General features: G+C 37.9%; 5 protein-coding genes across 5 annotated transcripts in view; 1 reads left to right on the forward strand and 4 right to left on the reverse strand.

Annotated features, from left to right (window-relative positions):
• The window catches only part of LOC111788493, a 1,994-nt gene extending 1,655 nt beyond the window's left edge, over positions 1-339 (reverse strand). Inside the window, exon 1 of the mRNA XM_023668830.1 lies at positions 94-339. Coding sequence (XP_023524598.1) covers positions 94-339 — 246 coding nt within the window. The remainder of the gene's footprint in view (positions 1-93) is intronic.
• Positions 340-2,187: 1,848 nt separating this feature from the next.
• LOC111788655 lies at positions 2,188-4,258 on the reverse strand (the record flags this gene model as incomplete). The annotated part of the gene is given in 4 exon segments (XM_023669082.1): positions 2,188-2,387; positions 3,274-3,480; positions 3,650-3,681; positions 3,955-4,258. Coding segments are annotated over 4 exon segments (698 nt in total), but the record flags the coding sequence as incomplete, so codon positions are not given.
• A 663-nt stretch (positions 4,259-4,921) lies between these two features.
• LOC111789265 (translocase of chloroplast 159, chloroplastic-like) lies at positions 4,922-11,469 on the reverse strand. The gene is made up of 2 exons (XM_023669983.1): positions 6,909-11,469; positions 4,922-5,080 (listed from the first exon to the last, which is right to left on the reverse strand). The coding sequence occupies exon 1, from the start codon at positions 11,253-11,255 to the stop codon at positions 6,909-6,911; it is 4,347 nt and encodes a 1,448-aa protein (XP_023525751.1). The 5' UTR covers positions 11,256-11,469; the 3' UTR covers positions 4,922-5,080.
• A 2,041-nt stretch (positions 11,470-13,510) lies between these two features.
• LOC111787670 (pentatricopeptide repeat-containing protein At4g14050, mitochondrial) lies at positions 13,511-15,606 on the forward strand. The gene has a single exon (XM_023667687.1). The coding sequence runs from the start codon at positions 13,565-13,567 to the stop codon at positions 15,395-15,397; it is 1,833 nt and encodes a 610-aa protein (XP_023523455.1). The 5' UTR covers positions 13,511-13,564; the 3' UTR covers positions 15,398-15,606.
• Positions 15,607-16,457: 851 nt separating this feature from the next.
• Positions 16,458-20,703, reverse strand: LOC111785966 (WD repeat-containing protein 89 homolog). Its single transcript, XM_023666326.1, has 8 exons — positions 20,388-20,703; positions 20,089-20,296; positions 19,907-20,002; positions 19,331-19,405; positions 18,406-18,516; positions 17,678-17,769; positions 17,340-17,424; positions 16,458-17,010 (listed from the first exon to the last, which is right to left on the reverse strand). Exons 1-8 carry the CDS (start codon positions 20,525-20,527, stop codon positions 16,642-16,644), a joined length of 1,176 nt encoding a protein of 391 aa, XP_023522094.1. The 5' UTR covers positions 20,528-20,703; the 3' UTR covers positions 16,458-16,641.
• Between the last annotated feature and the right edge of the window lie 603 nt (positions 20,704-21,306).

Here is a 21,306-nt window from a genome sequence, read left to right on the forward strand (position 1 = left end):
GAAGAAGAAGAATGATCAAAACATAGAGAAATTCAATTTTCTTCGATATTCTCTTTCAAAGCAACTTGAGATAAGAAATTGCAGGAAAGTAACAGATAGATTCCGAGACAACGAACCGTTTCGGATTGCAGCGAGTAGCGATGATTCTTGTTGGGGAGACAGGAAGCTTCTGCACAGCCATAAACCTCTGATTTCCTTGGCTTGCTCCCATCTACGAATGTGGCCCCCTTCATATGCTGAATCTCCTATTACAGTTTGATCTTCACAGTCTTCATCTTCAGAAGAATCGCCAAAAACTTGCTTCAGGATTTCCCGCTCATCATCCAGCTCTTCCCCCATTTCCCTCCGGTCGTCGCAACCTTTCATCCAGCACATTCCTTTTTTAGTTAAATTATAATTTCTTTGAGCAATTTTCTTTTTTTTTGGGGGTGAAATTTCGCCGTATAAAAGTTTCAATTTAATATCTATTATTTGAATTATACGTAATAATTTTATAATTTTTAATTTATTAGCATAATTTAATTTAAATTTAATTTGATTCAAAAAAAAAATTATTATTGAATAAAATACTAATTACCATTTTAACCCGGTAGCAAAATCAATGCAATTTGCAAAATTGATACCCATCAACCTCACCAACTATATATCGACTTTGTCTACACTCCTAGCCATGCTATATCCAAACAAACTAATAGATTGCTACAACTACGAACAAATTTTTCGCTAGCATTTTAGCAACAATAACAAAATCGACCAACATCTTAGTTATGCAATTTGCAAAATTGACACCAACCTGTTTGTCGGCTTTGGTTAGTCGAGTTAGATTTTCAAGACTTGTGTATACTCTTAAATATGATATACGCAAATAAACTAATAGATGTGCTACAACCACGAACAAATTTTTACTAGGGTTATTAGCCACTTGTATACTTCAAAACTATCGCTATTTACGTTGAAAACACTTCTAAAATCTAAAAAATTGACTTAAAAGTATTGTACAATTGAATCAAAATCTATTTGTATTTGATATAAAGATAACGTGAGCATATAAATCTTCATGAGCTAATTTAATTAGCACACTAATTTCCTGCTAATCATCATTCAATCTAAGATTAAAATTAAGATGAAGAGAATAGATTGATGGGATAAAAATGTGAGTGAGAATAAGAGGCCTCATTGTAGAAAACTTAAAAAAAAAAAAGCAGCTCATGAAGTACTCCTACTCCTATTGTTCTTCCATTCCTGCAAGACGAACAAACACAATTAATTCAATATCAGAACCATGAACATTTTAATTCGTACGATTCCAAACACAAACGCAAACCATTTCTCTACCTACATGGTGAGATCTCATATCGATTAGAGAGGGGAACGAGTGCCAACGAAGATGCTGGCCTCCAAGGGGGTGGATTGTGAGATCTCACACTGGTTGAAGAGAGGAACGAGACAATTTTTATAAAGGTATGGAAACCTCTCACGAGTAGACGCATTTTAAAAACTTTGAGGGGAAGCCCGAAAGAGAAAAAGCCCAAAGAAAACATTATCTACTAGCGGTAGGTTTGGGCTATTACAGTTGAATACTTCCCGACGTTGGTGGTGGGGGTAAAGTCTGCAGGGATCATTTGGAGTTAAGGTTAGACCGACCCTTAAACCAACCGTAGGTTCATGATACATTTAAAAGAACTGATTTTTTTCACCAACCAATTAACTGATCTATCAATGCCTACTCTCTTTGTTCATACTAGGATTTTGCCTTCATGAATATTTTTTCAATGTAATTGAACCCATATCATATCTAGAATGATCATGCCCTAAGAAGTAGTAAATGGAGGAGTACTCATCCTCCCCTAGAGGAAGTTACCATGAGTGAGAAAGTGAGGAGAGTGTTTCACTAGAGAGAAGGGAAATGAAAATGGGTGTGCGTCTTCACATGCAAGCAAGAGGGAGTGTAACGGCCCAAGCCAACTGCTAGCAAATATTGTCCTCTTTCAGGCTTCCCCTCAAGGTTTTTAAAACACGTCTGCTAGGGAGAGGTTTCCACACCTTTATAAAGAATGTTTAGTTCTCCTCCCCAACCGATGTGGGATCTCACAGGGAGTCAATAGGTCTTCTTGCATATAAAATGGGAGAGGAATTTAAATAGAAGTGGTTGAAGGTTAGAGAGAATGAAAATGGGAGGGAAAAGGNGCTTCACCCCACAATAAAACAACCGATCCTGGGTTTAGGTATATGGGCACTTTTGACATCGATACATCGACTTCTCCCTTGCTAGTAGGATCACAGGAAGTTTCATCAACTCGAGTAAAATGCATCACACACGGTGACTCGAGTGAGACAATGGCAATTCCATCTTCAAAGCGCATGAGGTCAACATGTGCACAGATCCCCTTTATGAAAAATATTAGAATGGAGTTGTAACAATGTCAGTGAATGAAATAAATACAGTGAATGAAGATAGCAATGTCAGATATAACTTTTCTTGAATATCATACCCTAAGATGTTTTAACCATGCCATTCACAAACCATTTTCATCAGATTAACAAAACATCTGGAAATCTACTCTATCATGACAGAGGTTGAAGTGTGCAGAATTTGGACAAATCATATAAGTGAACTAGTAAAAACAGAATTCATAAAAGAGATATGAAATGACTTAATCAAGATACTATATAAATAAATAAATAAAATAAGGTGTCCTCTCCCTCTCCTCTTCTCCTCTCGCTACTTACTACTACAAGTAACTGTTTCTTTCAGTTGTTAAGTATACACCCGTCATCTTGACAGACCGAACATCACAATCTAGGCGGCTAAAATGTTATTCTCTAAATTCTGTTTGCAGAAACTGTTTTGCAAACAAACTGACTCTGAAAATTGCATTCTACTAAAACAAGGGGTGTTTTAAAAATTATCCTACCAACCAAGTTATATGGTTCTACATAAAAAAAAAAAAAGACATCCAAACAGCCTCTTAAAGCCCTTGAAGCTATGGTCCTACGGTTCACTTCAAACAGATGTCTAATCTTCTTTTCTCTCTCCTTTTATGATACTTGTGAGTATTTGAGTCAGCTTGCACGTACCTCGACTATTTTCATGAAACAATCACCTGACTACATTTGATTGTCAGGAAAATATTAAATCCTAAATCGATAACTACTATGGCTTGAACTCATTCCTTCTAAACTCTTTATAACATGGCTCTTATGAACTGCTAAGCCAACCAATCGTGGTTAACAAATGTCTAATCAATAGAATGGAAATGGGCATCTTCGCACCTCACCTGGTTGATACATGTTAGCTATCATTTGATCAAAGAGTGGTTCTCTCCACAAAATATCTGAAGGAAGAGGACAATCAATCTTAACTCCATTATGGCGGTCTACAATCAAAGGATCTGTCATGTGGTTACTTGAAAGCACTGCCTCATGAATGGAATCTGAAAGTTCAGCAGCCCATGTTGGAAGGTTTCCAAACCTCATGGCCTGAACAGATAATGTAACAGTAGATAAGGATATTATTAAGTCTACATTTCAAGAACAAAATCCAGCAACGGCGCAGCATTATGAAGTTCTCCTAGAAGAGTTCATTTCTAGAAATAAAATCAATATAATAGATCACCAATAAAATTATCAAGATTAAAACTGAAGTTACCTGATTTTGAGAGGCTTCCATGAACCACCCTTCTGAAAGAACAACAATACAGAAATAGTCTCTAATCATGTGAGATTACCACAGAAATAGTTTCTTAAACATTCACAAACTTGTTCAAATATCTACAATCTCAAAAAGAAGGGTAAAAAAAACTCTTCTCAAAGATTTATAAATTAAACAAAAAAAAAAAAAAAAAAAAAAAAAAAAAAAAAAAAAAAAAAAAAAAAAAAAAAAAAAAAAAAAAAAAAANCAACTTGAGATAAGAAATTGCAGGAAAGTAACAGATAGATTCCGAGACAACGAACCGTTTCGGATTGCAGCGAGTAGCGATGATTCTTGTTGGGGAGACAGGAAGCTTCTGCACAGCCATAAACCTCTGATTTCCTTGGCTTGCTCCCATCTACGAATGTGGCCCCCTTCATATGCTGAATCTCCTATTACAGTTTGATCTTCACAGTCTTCATCTTCAGAAGAATCGCCAAAAACTTGCTTCAGGATTTCCCGCTCATCATCCAGCTCTTCCCCCATTTCCCTCCGGTCGTCGCAACCTTTCATCCAGCACATTCCTTTTTTAGTTAAATTATAATTTCTTTGAGCAATTTTCTTTTTTTTTGGGGGTGAAATTTCGCCGTATAAAAGTTTCAATTTAATATCTATTATTTGAATTATACGTAATAATTTTATAATTTTTAATTTATTAGCATAATTTAATTTAAATTTAATTTGATTCAAAAAAAAAATTATTATTGAATAAAATACTAATTACCATTTTAACCCGGTAGCAAAATCAATGCAATTTGCAAAATTGATACCCATCAACCTCACCAACTATATATCGACTTTGTCTACACTCCTAGCCATGCTATATCCAAACAAACTAATAGATTGCTACAACTACGAACAAATTTTTCGCTAGCATTTTAGCAACAATAACAAAATCGACCAACATCTTAGTTATGCAATTTGCAAAATTGACACCAACCTGTTTGTCGGCTTTGGTTAGTCGAGTTAGATTTTCAAGACTTGTGTATACTCTTAAATATGATATACGCAAATAAACTAATAGATGTGCTACAACCACGAACAAATTTTTACTAGGGTTATTAGCCACTTGTATACTTCAAAACTATCGCTATTTACGTTGAAAACACTTCTAAAATCTAAAAAATTGACTTAAAAGTATTGTACAATTGAATCAAAATCTATTTGTATTTGATATAAAGATAACGTGAGCATATAAATCTTCATGAGCTAATTTAATTAGCACACTAATTTCCTGCTAATCATCATTCAATCTAAGATTAAAATTAAGATGAAGAGAATAGATTGATGGGATAAAAATGTGAGTGAGAATAAGAGGCCTCATTGTAGAAAACTTAAAAAAAAAAAAGCAGCTCATGAAGTACTCCTACTCCTATTGTTCTTCCATTCCTGCAAGACGAACAAACACAATTAATTCAATATCAGAACCATGAACATTTTAATTCGTACGATTCCAAACACAAACGCAAACCATTTCTCTACCTACATGGTGAGATCTCATATCGATTAGAGAGGGGAACGAGTGCCAACGAAGATGCTGGCCTCCAAGGGGGTGGATTGTGAGATCTCACACTGGTTGAAGAGAGGAACGAGACAATTTTTATAAAGGTATGGAAACCTCTCACGAGTAGACGCATTTTAAAAACTTTGAGGGGAAGCCCGAAAGAGAAAAAGCCCAAAGAAAACATTATCTACTAGCGGTAGGTTTGGGCTATTACAGTTGAATACTTCCCGACGTTGGTGGTGGGGGTAAAGTCTGCAGGGATCATTTGGAGTTAAGGTTAGACCGACCCTTAAACCAACCGTAGGTTCATGATACATTTAAAAGAACTGATTTTTTTCACCAACCAATTAACTGATCTATCAATGCCTACTCTCTTTGTTCATACTAGGATTTTGCCTTCATGAATATTTTTTCAATGTAATTGAACCCATATCATATCTAGAATGATCATGCCCTAAGAAGTAGTAAATGGAGGAGTACTCATCCTCCCCTAGAGGAAGTTACCATGAGTGAGAAAGTGAGGAGAGTGTTTCACTAGAGAGAAGGGAAATGAAAATGGGTGTGCGTCTTCACATGCAAGCAAGAGGGAGTGTAACGGCCCAAGCCAACTGCTAGCAAATATTGTCCTCTTTCAGGCTTCCCCTCAAGGTTTTTAAAACACGTCTGCTAGGGAGAGGTTTCCACACCTTTATAAAGAATGTTTAGTTCTCCTCCCCAACCGATGTGGGATCTCACAGGGAGTCAATAGGTCTTCTTGCATATAAAATGGGAGAGGAATTTAAATAGAAGTGGTTGAAGGTTAGAGAGAATGAAAATGGGAGGGAAAAGGCCGGGAGGGAATAACGGGAGCATCAGTCGGAGGGAGGATTATATACCTTCCGACGACAATCCTCCTCCAACCGAGCATCGGTCAAGGGAGGATTATATAACTTCCAACGACAAGCCTCCTCCGGCCGACCAACATCACTTTAGTCAGTTTTGGTAGGGTTGTCCAATGTTTTCAATTTCACTCTTACACGGTAGTAAGGGTTTGAGATGTTAGAAACTTAGTTGTCTAAAAGAGCTGGCTTGACATGGGTGAAGCTAACAACCTAAGCCCACCACCCGCAGATATTGTCCTCTTTGGGCTTTTCTTTTTTGGCTTTCCCTCAAGATTTTTAAAACATGTTTGCTAGAGAGAGGTTTACACCCCCTTTATAGAGAATGTTTCGTTTTCCTCCTCAACCAACGTGGGATCTCACATAAGCTATGACTCATCAGTAATATCAATCCTAAAAAAAAACAAAACTCAAAACAAAAATGAATACATTCACGAAGAACAGCAAGAAGGCGAAGCATGCGACCGTGCAAGCTTCGTCTGAACTTCAAGAGACAAAAGGTTGGCCTAGTATAAGGTTTTTCAGTTTTCAATATTCCAGAACATCTAAAACATCCTAAATTCCCCCAACATTTCACAGTCAAAAAGGACACCTACAAAGATATCTCAAAGGAGTATGAACCTGCATTTAAAGGATTGGACAATACATTTTCTAGCTATATCCTCAGTTTTAGATCATACGAAATCGAAAAGAACAACATGAAAGCGAAGATTCGAATCTATAGATCAATAGAATCTGCCTTATTCAGGAAAAATAATAAAACAGACAGTGCTCAATTTATAACCTACGGTTCAATGCCGACAGAATTAACAAAAAGAGATAGATGAAACATAACCTAATAGGTTGAGTAATTTTCAGCAACTCCAGGATGTAGCTTGTTGTAGATAGCCCTGGCAACTGGAAGGATAGCTAGAAGAGCAATCTGAAGTTGGTCAGAACTGCTTGTTCTAACAGAGATCTGTCCACTTAGTTTGTTGTTGATTCCTGCACGAACGGCCATTTTGTAACTTCGTCCAACTGAAAACTGTGACTGAAAGTTCGCCCCCAGAGCCATGTCTCCTCTCCATTTTACAAGAGATAGACCAAGTGATGATTGATCTTGTCCGATTGGGAAGTCGGCCTCTCTGAGTCGCATTTCCAGATTAGCCCCGAATGCAGAATCGCCCTGAGATCGAACGGTGCCAGTGCTACCAACCAATACAACGCGCTTTCCGAGTGTAATCTGATCCTCAACTTTGAATCCCGGACACACGTTCTCTCCTAAGAATGTCACTGATATTCCAGCAGCTGTTTTGTTCCTTCTGAAAATTTTGAATTTCGTCTCTCCTCTGAGGATGTATGCAAGTTGTCTACCAATGTTTTGAATGTCAAAACCTGCCATAGTTGAACCATTTTCTCCATGCTTAGCAGAGACCGAGGAATCTAAGTGGATATTGAATTCCTTTTTGTCCTTGGTAATTTGAACAGCAACAGCAGCAGGGAACCGATTAACAATGGCCATACTGTGTTCAAGATTCACACCATCATACCCACAGTCATGGTCCCAACCATGGGTGTCCAAAACTGGCCTCGCCAGGAACTGAGACGTTGGCTCCAAGAATCGAAATCTGTAAGCCGGATTATCACCATCAAATGAAGGAGGAAGGGCCATGTCAGGTAGAGGAACCTGCACAGCAGCTGGACTGCCATTTTCCTGATCATCGTCCCCCATGTAGCCATAATCATCTACAGTAGGTTGACCCTTCTTCTTGATGTCTCTCATCCTCTTTAATTCCTCTTTCCATTGCTTTTTCTGGAGCAGCTTCACCCTATAATCATATTCCTCAAAATATGCCTTCCTTTGCTCTTTGCTAAGCTTAGCAAGCTGCGATTTTCTGAGCGGCTTGAACGGAGGGAGCTGATCGTACTCATCTTCCTCCTCTTCTTGATCAGAATCAGACAAGTCAGCCAAATCGATATCGGAATCACCATTCTCACCAGTTTGATCTGATGAAAGCTTCGGGTGTGCGCGGGATTGCAACAAACTGGACAATAAATATGGAAGAGGAGGTGAGCGAGCACGGAGACCGAAAAGCTTCCTGTGGTCAAATGTCTCTGGAGCTTTTGAAAGATTTCCCACTTCAGCCAGGATTTTAATAGAGAAACATAATAGTAATAACTGGGACCTCCAACTTTGACCATTTGGAAGCACCTTCTGGCCATCTCTATTCTTTCTACAAGAGGGATGGTTTTCAACAAGCGAAACTGGGTTCATTAAAGATGGATTCAGCATACGCAGATCACCAACAGCCTGAGCAACTGTTTGCTGAAGAACATGAGAGCGTTGAGCTACAAACACCTCATAACCCAAAGGGGTACCAGATGGACCATCTGGTGGAGCAGAGGCAGCATGAGTTAGAGTAATGATAGCATTTTTCCAGATGGAAGAACCGAGGTAGCTAGATACCGATCTTAATAATAGCAGATCATTAAGATCTCGGGTTTGGTTATCCAACCGGTCCACATAAAGAACAATATCAGGAGGGTTTTTCTTCATTACATTCTTAATTGAGGATAAAATTCTGTTGTTGATTATACGTTCAGATGAAGATGATCTAAGACCAGGTGTATCAAAAATCCTGATTTTAACACCTTCTACCGTCCCATTAATTTCTTTCACTGTAGTTGTACCAGGCGTAAACGCGTCGATTGAAGATTTATCTTCCCCGAAAATTGAATTTATAGTAGCACTCTTTCCTACACCTGATTTTCCAAGCACAAGTATGTTCAATGAGAAGTTTAAATCTTGCTTTTCTTCTGCTTCAAGCTGAATAGCAGTGTTCTTTGCATTATCGAAGCTAAATTGCTGACCAGTAGACCTACCAGCAACGAGCCCGAAACGATATAGAACCTGTGCTACTAGTGAATCGTCCGGAGAAACACCTAGTCTCTGAACAAGCCTTAAAAAGTTCACCCTTGTCTGCTGTAACTTCTGCAATTTGTTTTTCTCCTCGTCGCTCAATTTATTTTCAGAATCATCCACCACTCTAGGATTTGATGGGGCAAACGAGAGAGGACGGCTTGGGCGGGAAGCGTTTTTTCCAGTTGTAAGTGAGGAGCCGAGACCTGCAGGACGTTCGACGGAGAAAAGCTGGGAGCCATCCTGAGATGTCACGGTGATAGGGCCACCATTTGACCCAGCATCTCTAGCTGCTTTCAGAAGCGCTGCCAAAGCAGCTGAATCGAATAACTCCCTTCCATCATCTTCATCATCCGTGTCGGCTTCATCCGAGTCTGTGACAATCTGACCATCTATTCTCTGTGAATGATCAATAGAACTCTCTGCACCAGAATGGGAACCACCTCCTGAGGCTCTTTCCAATTCCTGCAAGAATTCTCTAGCAGCTTCAGAACTACCAAAGATCTCACCTTCAATCTCTCCATCTGTAACAGAACCCTCAATAACACCCTCTTCGTCTAAACGACGCTTCTCCCCATTCGCTTCATTCAAAGCTGGTTCGAGTATCTTGGGAGCATCAGAAATTCCGCTGTCTTCCACAGAAGCATTAACCAAAGAACTTGCCTCCTGAGACGGTTTTTCCTTCCCTGCCTCAGCTGAAGAATCAACGAGATTCTCAGTTTCTCGTTCTTCGTTAACTGTCGAAGCCACAATTCCATCAGGCCGATGATCTTCGACATCTGTAGCCACACGATTTTCTTGTTTGGCAATATCAGCAACAGAAATTGCTCTGTCTCCACGAGACGCTGCTTCTTCGGTAGCAACTGCAACACCGAATTCCGGCACCTTATTGTCAATCTCAGAGGTTGAAACCACAGAATTCTTGTCAACAGACTCCTCCACCCCATTATCCAATTTAGCAGCTCCAAGTAACAAATCTACAGTCTCTCTGTTTTCCACATCCTTTATCTTCTCCAGTTTACCAACAGCATCTGTTCTTGATACCAGTGGACTTTCATCCAAGGTTTTGTCATCTCCAACTGCACCAGTAAATTCATCCGCTTGTTCCGAAACCTTGGCGTTTGCTTGATCATCCTGGTCACCCTTGTTGTCGACATCAGAAACAGTATCCGATTTGGTTAGCTGTTCTACATCTTCAGCATCCATCTTGTCATTCAATTTAATCTCCCCATCTGCTTGCTTCTCAGCTACAACACTTCCTTCGTCCACAACAGCTTCAACCTCCGAACGAGAACTAGTTTCCGAATGTTTTAACTGCTCTCCATCTTCAGCAGCCACCTTGTCATTCAATTCAACCGCCCCATCTGCCTGCTCCTCAGCCACAACACTTCTGTTTTCCGTTTCTGCTTCTCGTTTTCCATCGGCTAATTCTAAAACCTCCGAGCTTGCTCGGTCACGCAAATCAGCTTTGTCTTCAGAAGAAGAACCAGTTTCCTGTTCTTTTAATTGTTCAACATCTTCATCAACCACCTTCTCATTCGCTTCAATCCCTTTATTTGCCTGCTTCTCAGCCGTCAGACTTTCTTCAATTTGCGGCTGTTTGACTGTCACACCATTCAATTCATCCCCCTCCGCCACCTGCTTACCGCCACTAACAGCTTCCTCAGCCACAGAGCCAACATGCTCAGCTACTAAACTTTCAGACACATTACCCTCTTTTGAGTTCCCCGACAACTCAACTGTTCTTTCTTGCACTTGACTAGCAGCATCACCCAAACTGTTTCCACCGGATTCAAGACTCTCCTCCATTTCCACAGGAAAATCAACCTCCTCGACCTTCTTACTGTCAACAAAATCATCTTCTCCATCCACCATATCATCCATTTCCTCCTCCTCCTCAACGTCAGAATCGACAGAAACCTTCGCAATTGGCCTAACACTTACCGGAGCCGAATAACTCACAAAAGAACTACCATTATCACCCGCTTGGACGGATTTCCCGAGGGTTTCTTCCACAGAATACCCCACAATCGGTCTATCAAAGGCAGATTCAAAATCCTCCTCCTCACTCAAAAAACCTTCATTCTCCGAGCCACCACCATCACTACCTCTCCCATCGCCACCTACACTAGTTTTAATTTCACTAACCTCCATCTTGTCGGAGGGTTTATCGACATGTGAATCAACGGAAGAAGACGTAAAAGACGACGGAGAAGTCGAAGAAGAACCTGAGGAGGCTTCGTTCTGCAGCGACGCTTCTTGAGCGAACTCCTTCGACTCCATCTACAAGAACTGAGTGTATCGGAAAATCAAAACTGGATAATGAAGGAATGAAAACGGAAATTTTATCCACAAGGTCCTGCGCGTTGACAGGAAATTGTGGGGAGCGGCTGAGAGTTGAAGAAGGCTCCGAAAGAGAGATAGAACAATGGAGAAAGATAAGGTTTTATTATGACGGGAAGAACTCTCTCTCTCTCTCTCTCTCTCTCTCTCTCTCTCTCTCTCTCTCTCTCTCTCTCTCTCAGCGCTTCAACAGAGGGCTTGGAGTCGACGAAGAAGATTTTTCTGTTTTTTTTATTTTTTTTTTAATTTCTTTTAAATACTTTAATTCCTTCCAAATATTTGAGATTGGAGATTCGAACCCTCGACCAAGAGGTTATAGTTGAATTATTTTCATTTTTACTTTAATATATATATATATTAAATTTAAAAAAATTGAAAATTTTTAATCCTCGTATAAATATTTCATTAATTTTATATAGAGTGGGAAAAGAGAACTAAAAAATAAATTAATTTTTAAAAAAAGTTAAGAGTGTTTATTAAACTTTTAAATTTATTTTTTAAATAAAGTAATGACAGTGAAACTATCTCTTTTAAATTTTTTTTAAGTGTTATTAAAAATTTTAAAAACTTAAGAATATTTTTTTTAGATAAAATACAAAATTTATAATATTTTTATTAATTTAACGTAGAAAAATAAAATTATTTTCATGTTTTTGTTTAAATCAATATTGTATTATACTAATACATCCATATTTAATGAATTTAAAATATAAAAAAAACAAAAATAATATATATAAGGTATTTTATTAAATTTAAATAATTTGTAACTTGTCATTTTATTTTAAAATTAATATTATTTTACTCATGCCAATACAAAATTAATTTAAAATAATAAAAAAAATAGTAGAAAATAATATTGAAATAGAAAGTATAATAAGGTGACAAGGCGACAAGATCGTAGGGCTGAGAATGGAGGATGGGAAGATGATGAGATTTCTGTTGGGATTTTTGTCTTATTCGGTGAAATTGTTTTGTTGTTTCTTTTGGTTGTTGCATTTTTGGAGATAACGTTTTTAAAATGGTCCATTCCTTTGGATTTGTTTTATTCCATTGAGATATTGTTTTGTAAGGCATCCTTTGCTTAGACCCTCATCTAAACATATGTGGTCGTGACTGTCCCTGTTCATTTCCGAACAGATAACATGTTTAGGTCAAACAGTAAATTTAACGAGATTATTCATTTGATAGACTTTTTGTAATACACGGCATGAGATGAGTTCATCGTGATAGGTGTTACGTTGTATGATTGATCGTATGTAAAAAGAGGTGTCTAAGTCGTGACACGATGGAAGGTTACTTGCACAAACAACAAGGTGTTGGATACCAATGTAGTTGCGGTAGGGAGGGGCCGGGAATTATTTAAACTCGAAATTTTGGAGGGGCCATGGCCCCTCTTAAGGTTCAAAATATGTCGAACACCCATCAATTATTTTTGCATGAATTCAACTTTGACTTGTTAGAATGTCTCGAACGAGATTTATGCAGTGATGACACTAACCTAGATGATAGGCTAGTAGTATGTTATGAGCTATACTAGATGTGATAGATAGACAGAGAGTAGAATAATATGATATTATTGTCACATTTTTTGACATGCCAAGGATTACTCATGTGGTTTGTTGAGTCCCGTGAATGTTTCGAGTGTTCGAGAGAAAATATGTAGACTGTTGCTGCCAAAATTCAGATCAGGTAACACAGAAATAGTAAAATTTGTTGGAGAGAGGAAAAGCATAGCTTGCAAAAACAAGAGAACCCGTGTTTGTCACGTAAATTCTGATGTTTAAGTTAGCAACGAGGAATTTAGTATAGTATGAATTTTCGGATTTTTTTTTTTTTTTTGCCATATTTGATCATTGATTTATACCAGTCTTTTATGTTTGTCCTTATAATCTAATTTCACTCGTGAAAATATATAAAATTTTATGTAGAATAAATATAATTTTTTTAAATAATTTTAAGACAAATAATTTTTTCAGTTGAACTATGCTCATAGTTGATGACAGGAAGAAGTTAAATAGATTAAAAAATTTAAAAATATATAATTAATCGTTAAATTTTTAATTTTGTATCTAGTAATTAAAATTTTATTTTATGTTCTTATTTATTATTTTTATAAAATTTATAGGCTTCTAAATACAAAATAAAAAATAAATAAAAATAAAAATAAAAATCATTCCTTTCGCTTTGTATTTGTTTTGAGAAGAAAAGTTGCGGTTAAGGGTCAAACTTGAGAGCTACAACGGTGATGAATGAATATTTTTCATTTTCTTCACGAACTCCAACTCTGCGCCAGACGCCAATCCACAGCAGCCGCCGGGAAGCTCCATTCTCAGATCATCAAAGCCGGCTTCGACAAAGCTGGCCCTCTCCCCAACACCCTTCTAGATGTATACGGCAAATGCGGCCTCATTCCTCAAGCCCTCCAACTGTTCGACGAAATGCCCCACAGAGACCATGTCTCCTGGGCCTCGATTCTCACCGCCCATAACCGAGCCATTCTTCCCCGACGTACCCTTTCAATGCTTAGCATCATGTTTACGCGTGATGGGTTGCAGCCTGATCACTTTGTCTTCGCCTGCATTGTCAGTGCCTGCGCCAGTTTGGGGTATTTGCGGCTTGGTAAGCAAGTTCATGCTCGGTTTATGTTGTCTTCCTTTTGTGATGATGAGGTTGTTAAGTCGTCTTTGATTGATATGTATGCTAAATGTGGGATGCCCGATGATGCTCGTGCTGTTTTTGATTCAATCTTGTTTAAGAATTCTGTTTCTTGGACTGCTATGATTTCTGGGTATGCTAAATCTGGGAGGAAATCTGATGCTATTGAGCTTTTTCAGCGAGTTCCTGTGAGAAACTTGTTCTCTTGGACTGCTTTGATTTCTGGGTTGATTCAAAGTGGGAATGGAATTTACTCGTTTTCTTTGTTTAATGAGATGAGGAGAGAAGGAATTGATGTTGTAGACCCTTTAGTTTTTTCGAGTGTTGTTGGAGCTTGTGCAAATTTGGCTCTTCTGGAACTTGGAAAGCAAATGCATGGCTTGGTTATAGCTATTGGTTTTGAATCTTGTTTGTTTATAAGCAATACACTTGTGGATATGTATGCTAAATGTAGTGACATATTAGCAGCTAAAGATATCTTTTACAAAATGCCACGAAAAGATGTGATTTCTTGGACTTCAATCATAGTTGGGACTGCTCAACATGGGAAAGCAGAGGAGGCATTGAGTTTATATGATGAAATGGTTTTGAGTGGAATAAAGCCAAATGAAGTGACCTTCGTAGGATTACTTTATGCTTGCAGTCATGTTGGTCTAGTTACCAAAGGCCGTGAATTATTTAGGTCTATGACAGCTGATTATAAGATCAATCCTTCTCTCCAGCACTACACATGTTTATTAGATCTCCTGAGTCGCTCAGGACACCTTGAAGAGGCAGAGAATCTACTAAACAAAATGCCATTTAAACCAGATGAGCCTACTTGGGCTTCTCTATTGAGTGCATGCAAGCGACATAATAACATGGAAATGGGAGTTCGAATTGCTGATCATGTCTTGGATTTAAAACCCGAAGATCCTTCGACTTACGTACTCTTGTCGAACGTTTACGCCGGAGCGGGAATGTGGGAAAGTGTTTCAAAGGTGAGAAGGTTGATGAGTTGTATGGAAGTAAGGAAGGAACCAGGTTATAGTAGCATAGACTTTGGAAAGGAGAGCCAAGTATTTCATGCTGGGGAGACTAATCATCCTATGAAGGATGAGATTTTTCATTTACTGAAGGATTTAGATGCTGAAATGAGGAGAAGAGGCTATGTTCCTAACACTAGCTTTGTTTTGCATGACATGGTACAACAAGAGAAGGAGAAGCAGCTGTTTTGGCACAGTGAGAGGTTGGCTATGGCTTATGGACTTCTCAAGGCTGTTCCGGGGACGGTTATTCGAATCGTGAAAAATCTTCGGATTTGTGGAGATTGTCATAATGTTTTGAAATTCACTAGTGATATAGTGAAAAGGGAGATTGTTGTTCGTGATGCCACGAGATATCATCATTTCAAGGACGGGAAATGTTCTTGCAATGATTTTTGGTGACTCCGTGGGATACTCTTCTACTTAGCTCGAGAATTCTCTGGCCGGAAAAAGGTATGAACTGGTGGAGTTTTTAGAAGCACTTTTCTGCATTTTCTGCATCTCTTCCAATTTATTGATAACAAAAGTAGAGAAATGATCAAAATATTTGTGTAACTTAGACCAAAAAGAAGCAATATTGTTGTACAATTGCTCTTATATCTATACAATTTCCTCGCACATCCTTGAATATTTTGTTGTCCCTTTTTATCCTTGGAACAGCTCTTGAGGTCTTCTTCTATAAGGATCTTTGCCTCTCCTTTAAGAAAATTTTACGGGTTATAATTGAAGATATCATTGTTCTGTTACGGTTTGAACTATTGATTTACGTAATTGGAAGTAACCAATTAAGTTTACGACGAAACCTAAAAAATTCTAGATTGTGAGATCCCACCTCGGTTGGAGAGGGGAACAAAACAAATGGTGTGGAAAACAATCCCACCTCGGTTGGAGAGGGGAACGAAACATTTTTTATAAGGGTGTGGAAACCTCTCCCTAGCAGACGCGTTTTAAAATCGTGAGGTTGATGGCAATACGTAACAGGCCAAAGTGGACAATATCTGCTGGCGGTGGGCTTGGGCTGTTACAAATGGTATCAGAACCAGACACCAGGCGGTGTGCCAACGAAGATGCTAGACCCTGAAGGAGGTGGATTGTGAGATCTCACTTCGGTTGGAGAGGAATGAAACATTCCTTATAAAGTGTGGTAACCTCTTATAAAGGTGTGGTAACCTCTCCCTAAAAGAGGTATTTTAAAAACCTTTCGGGAAAGTGTGGTAACCTCTTATAAAGGTGTGGTAACCTCTCCCTAAAAGAGGTATTTTAAAAACCTTACGGGGAAGCCTAGAAAGGAAAATCCAAAGAAGACCATATCTTCTTATATTATGTTTTGTAATTTCGTTATCCAAATTTTTCAATTTCGAATTTATATTTTTCCGATGGAGTTATATTTAAATTATGTGTTTCCAAATGTCAATCCATCAACTAACAGACTGAGATATTATTTATGTATTAAATAATTGAAAGAAATTTAAAACTGGAAAGCATAGGATTAAACAGAGAATTTTTAACCCATCTTTTACAACACTTCCATAAAGAGGCAAATCAAAGAAGATAAAATCAAGGGGTTGGGAGGCAAAATGATAAATACAGCTCCAGAAACATTGGAAGATTACATGATCAAAGACATGAAAAACATATGCTTATCTTTAGTAAGGATGGTGTCTATGTTTCCGTCGAGAACCGGGTGACTTGATAACTAGAGTGCTCGAGATCCAAGATCGATTAGTTTCGCAAGAATCGTCTGAAGACCAACAACATAAACGTCCATCTTCTCCGCCCGTCCATCCAAACACACCTTGGCTACGTGAAAATCCACCCAATATGTTTGTCATGGGCAAGACACTTCTTACGATGCCAATGTGGCCACCCTCAAGGACAACGTCGGGTGATTCAATCGCAGTCTTCCCCTTATGATGGTCGACCGGGAAGTAGCCTACCGTACCATCGTTGGTACCTCCTAGAACCCATAATCTATCACCTTCACTCGAGTAGTGACAATCAACTAAATAATCAACCTGCCAAACAAGGAAGCATGGAAACTTTCAAGAACTGCATGAACCATTCACTCCGACGAGCAATAATCGAAATCTTTAAATTGAAAGAGCAATTCCGACTAGCAATAATCGAAATCTTTGAATTGAAAAAGCAAGTAAAATCTGGTCTAAGTAATCATCTCAAGACATTAGAAAGGTAACGATAAGTTTAAGATCCTATTAGATACTCTTTAAAGTTCTAGGACTATATAAACATAAATCTAAAAGTTCATCACACGTTATCGTCGTCAAGTGCCGGTGACATAAGTTCATTGATAAATGAAAAAGAGAGACGAGATAGAAAAACTCACATGACCCATTGTCCAACTGTTGGAAGCTAGTGTGCGGGCATCTGTGATATCTGCCTCATTTCTCCCATCCGTCCAGTCCCATAAGCTACCATAGCCCATTTGCATAAAACTTCACCATTAGATAACTAGAAAAGCAACTCAGAAGATAAAGTTTTCAATTGTGAAAGGGAAAGAAAATGAAAGCTATGAGAAGCAAATTCAACCAAGAACGCACAAGTATCACAGGGCCTAAAAGTTTTGCAAGCAAGAAAGAATTGCAAATCCTCACGGAGGGAAGAAATAGCTACAATTCATTTAACTTAGTTGCACTGATGGTGTGTAGAAAAGAAGATTGGTACCTCAAGGTTTCAATGTGAGTCAAGCACCACAACTTTCTATAGTTCTCTCCAAAGAATCCGATCTTACCAACTGAAGTTCCAACGTTTATCACCTGCATGATCACGAGGGTAACACTCTAATAAAATATCTGTAGAATTGAGCTTGAAAACCCACTTAAGAAATCTCTTACTTAGAATTCAAGTTAAAATAAAATAACAAATCAGTCACCCGAACTGCAAGGATTTGTAGGAGAGTAGTGGTTAGTCAAACTGAAATTCGATTCTTAAAATTTATATAAAGGAAGTACAATTGTAACAACTCAAGCCCACCGCTAGTAGATATTGTCCTCTTTGGACTTTCCTTTCCAGGTTTCCCCTCGAGGTTTTAAAACGCGTCAACTAGGGAGAGGTTTCCACACCCTTATAAGGAATGTTTCGTTCCCCTTTCCAACCGATGTGGGATCTCACAACAATAAAATATAATCATGCTTACTCTTCCCGTTAAAATAGAGTCATTAAATGGGCCAATGGATTAGTCACCATGAAGAACTCCAATAATGCTACAGCATTCTAGGTTTGCAAGCAAAGAATGTGCACCTAAAATAATAGGCTTTTTTTTTTCTATATTCGTGAGTGTTCGGACCAACTTGCGTGCACCCCAACAAAGTAGTAGACATTTATTCAAGCAAATCAGCTCAATCAGGAAAGTATTCTATGCAAATAACATTGAGATAATAGTGGGTACGTACAGAATCCATATGTTCGTCATCATCGATGTCCCCATTAGTGTCAAATATACAAACCAAACCATCCACGGAAGCAGAAGCAAGCTTGGCTTGATGGCCAGGGATAAAGTGAACCTGTTAACAAGAGCAAAATTGGATAACATGAGTTATACTACCACCAACAGAATTCAACCAAACAAAAAGGATCCCCAGGAAACGGAGTACTACAAAAGAGCGGTGGATTTAAGCCAAGTTGAATGACCACGATTTCTTGTAACTATATCTAATTGTAAAATATTATATCATAAGAACCCAGAAGTAACAAATCCCTAATTGTCAGAACATGCAGTTCTCAATTCTTTTCTATAACCACTATAGCTTTTGTACAGAAGTTTTTATATTCTAACATGTTTTTCTAAAGAAAATCGAAAGCATCCGTTACATCTCTAGTTATTATTTATTTGAGACTGCTATTCACTTAAATCTAATAGGGAATGCTAGACACACCATCATGGCAGCCTCTAAGAGCTCTACCCTTCTCTTGATCGTTATTTCAGTAGTCGATAACTTGAATTGATCGTTATTTCAGTAGTCGATAACTTGAATATCATTGCTAACAAGCAAAGTGATTTTGCACATCATTGCTATGCAAATTCAACAATCAAACTATTTCCTAGAAAGAATATGATTCTCAAAAGCTAGTGATTGTTAGAAATGCATCCTACTTTTTATGAGGACGGGAAACAATTTTCAATTTTGAGGAAAAACCATCTGCACAAAAGCCCGAATCTGACAAAAATACCGATGTCTAAACAATTTCCATGGCAATCACATATTATCTTAAGTTGAACAGGTACATGATTACTTTTTAAAATTGAAGCAATTGCTAAGTATAATCAAAATTATAATCACTAGATACAAGATACATTGCTCAAGCATCAGGAAGAACCTGAGTGACATCTTCCACATGAGAGTCCTCCAAGCACGCGACTTGCTTTCTGTTCCTCCAATCCCAGAAGAGTATCTGAGCAACATAACCAAATAAGTTCAATTATTCTTAAGAGTTCTTTAAACTAATGTCTCTAAACTCGTCGTTTGTAACGTCTCATACTTTTAGTTTTCATATTAAATGAACGGTTAAATTACAAGTTTGGTCCTTGAATTTTGTTAATACAACTTTAAGCCTTCAATTTTACGTGGAATAGGTTCATGAACCTTAAATTGTGTCTAAGAAATCCTTAAAGAAATCCTCAACTTTAAAAACTGACTAGTAGATCAATGATCAAACAGACACAAATGAAAGGTTAAAAGAGATTTATTAGGCATAACATTCAAAGCTTATGATCCTATTAGCAACTTTTAAAAATTTAGGAACTGAGAACAACTTCAAAAGTTCTGGCACCATTCTTATAATTTAACCTAAATGAATTCATAAAAGATTTCCAGCACTCTCTGCAAAACAAGAAATATGAAGAAAAACGACATAATTATAATGAAATTAACGTCACTACTAAATCAAACCCACCTGAGATTTACAACCTGCAGCAAGAAGATTCATACTCGATCCTCCATAGGCAAAGCTGAAGATCTCTTGAGAAGGGCCAGCACTAATGGATGAAACCTGCAATTGGAGCAAACAAGAGCATAACCCAAACTCCCAAACCAAACAATGAATAAAAAGTAAAAACTAGACAAAACAAACCAAACCTGCTGAAAATTCCGCACGTCCCAAGATCTGATAGTTCCATCAGAAGAACAAGAATGCAATACATGTGGGGTTGATGGCACTGCGAAGGAAATTTGATTGATTGTTCCAATGTGACCTCTGCACTCTCCATAGTACTGGCCAGTCACTGGCGAGTACAGCTTCACAACATTCGAAGATAACGACACCGCCATTGACGTCCAATCCCCACTTCAAAAAGAAGTTAGAACAAAACCCTTGATTACCGAGACAAAAATAAAAACAAGTTGAAACGACACAGACCCAGTTGGAAATTTCTTACTTGGGAGCGATGTGGAAGACGTAATCGTCGCCGAAGTTGGTTTGAATGGCATTCTTGAGCCCGAAGCGCTTGAAGGAGCTTGAATCTACACTGGAATCGGCATTGACGGGCTCCTCGACGTCCATGTCAATGGATTCCATTATTTTTTTAGTCTAATTTCTGTGCGATGAAACAGAGCAAAATTGAAAACAAGTTTCTGAATCCAAGTATAAGAAATTGCGGGGTGAAGAAGGGTTTTAGGGTTTAGGTGGAAATCGATGGCGGCATTGAACAAACCGTTGGAGGCGCGCAACCAGTTCGCTCCAATTGATCAACTGTTAGGGCTGATAACCCCAAATACGACGCCGTTTTAACGCCTGAAGTTATTTGAACAAACCAAATATAATAATCATAAACAATAATAAAATTAAATCATTGTTTTTTTTTCCCAAAATTTTAATAAAAGAACATTTTCTTCCCTCAATTTTAATATCTAATAATTTAGTTGATGGGTTTTTAAATTTCTGATAATTTAACCCTTGAAAAAAAATTATCAAAATTAAATGTCGGGTTTTATTATTTGAGATTTAAAATAATACTTCATTTATCGATCTACCTACGCAGTAAAGAAATTAAATTGTTATAATTCTTAAAGCACAGGAGCTAAATGGTTACATTATAAAATTTAAACGAACGCTCATGACCGGACTTACTTATGAATGAGTATATTTCTATTGCATTTTATAAACGGGTAGATTTCACTCAAGAAATTTAGCCAATAAAGTTCATCACGTTAGGAACTCAAAGAGTTTTTCGAGGGAATCCTATAGACGAACAAAGATCCCTACTCAAATACACAAGGGCAGAATCTTCCCCAAATCTTTGTTCTCTTTATCCTATGCTTCCTTTATAAATGAAGGGCATAGTAGTCAATTAACGT

The sequence above is a fragment of the Cucurbita pepo genome, chromosome LG02, assembly GCF_002806865.2.
Source record: "Cucurbita pepo subsp. pepo cultivar mu-cu-16 chromosome LG02, ASM280686v2, whole genome shotgun sequence".
NCBI lineage: Eukaryota > Viridiplantae > Streptophyta > Magnoliopsida > Cucurbitales > Cucurbitaceae > Cucurbita > Cucurbita pepo.

Bases quoted from the DNA above. Each gene is read 5' to 3' on its own strand.
- LOC111789265 (XM_023669983.1), bottom strand. From the start codon at position 11,255: ATGGAGTCGAAGGAGTTCGCTCAAGAAGCGTCGCTGCAGAACGAAGCC.
- LOC111787670 (XM_023667687.1), top strand. From the start codon at position 13,565: ATGAATATTTTTCATTTTCTTCACGAACTCCAACTCTGCGCCAGACGC.
- LOC111785966 (XM_023666326.1), bottom strand. From the start codon at position 20,527: ATGGAATCCATTGACATGGACGTCGAGGAGCCCGTCAATGCCGATTCC. The intron at 20,003-20,088 runs GTTTGGTTTGTT...CTCCAATTGCAG, and splicing joins ACGTGCGGAATTTTCAGCAG to GTTTCATCCATTAGTGCTGG. The intron at 18,517-19,330 runs GTTCTTCCTGAT...TCTTGTTAACAG, and splicing joins ATGTGGAAGATGTCACTCAG to GTTCACTTTATCCCTGGCCA.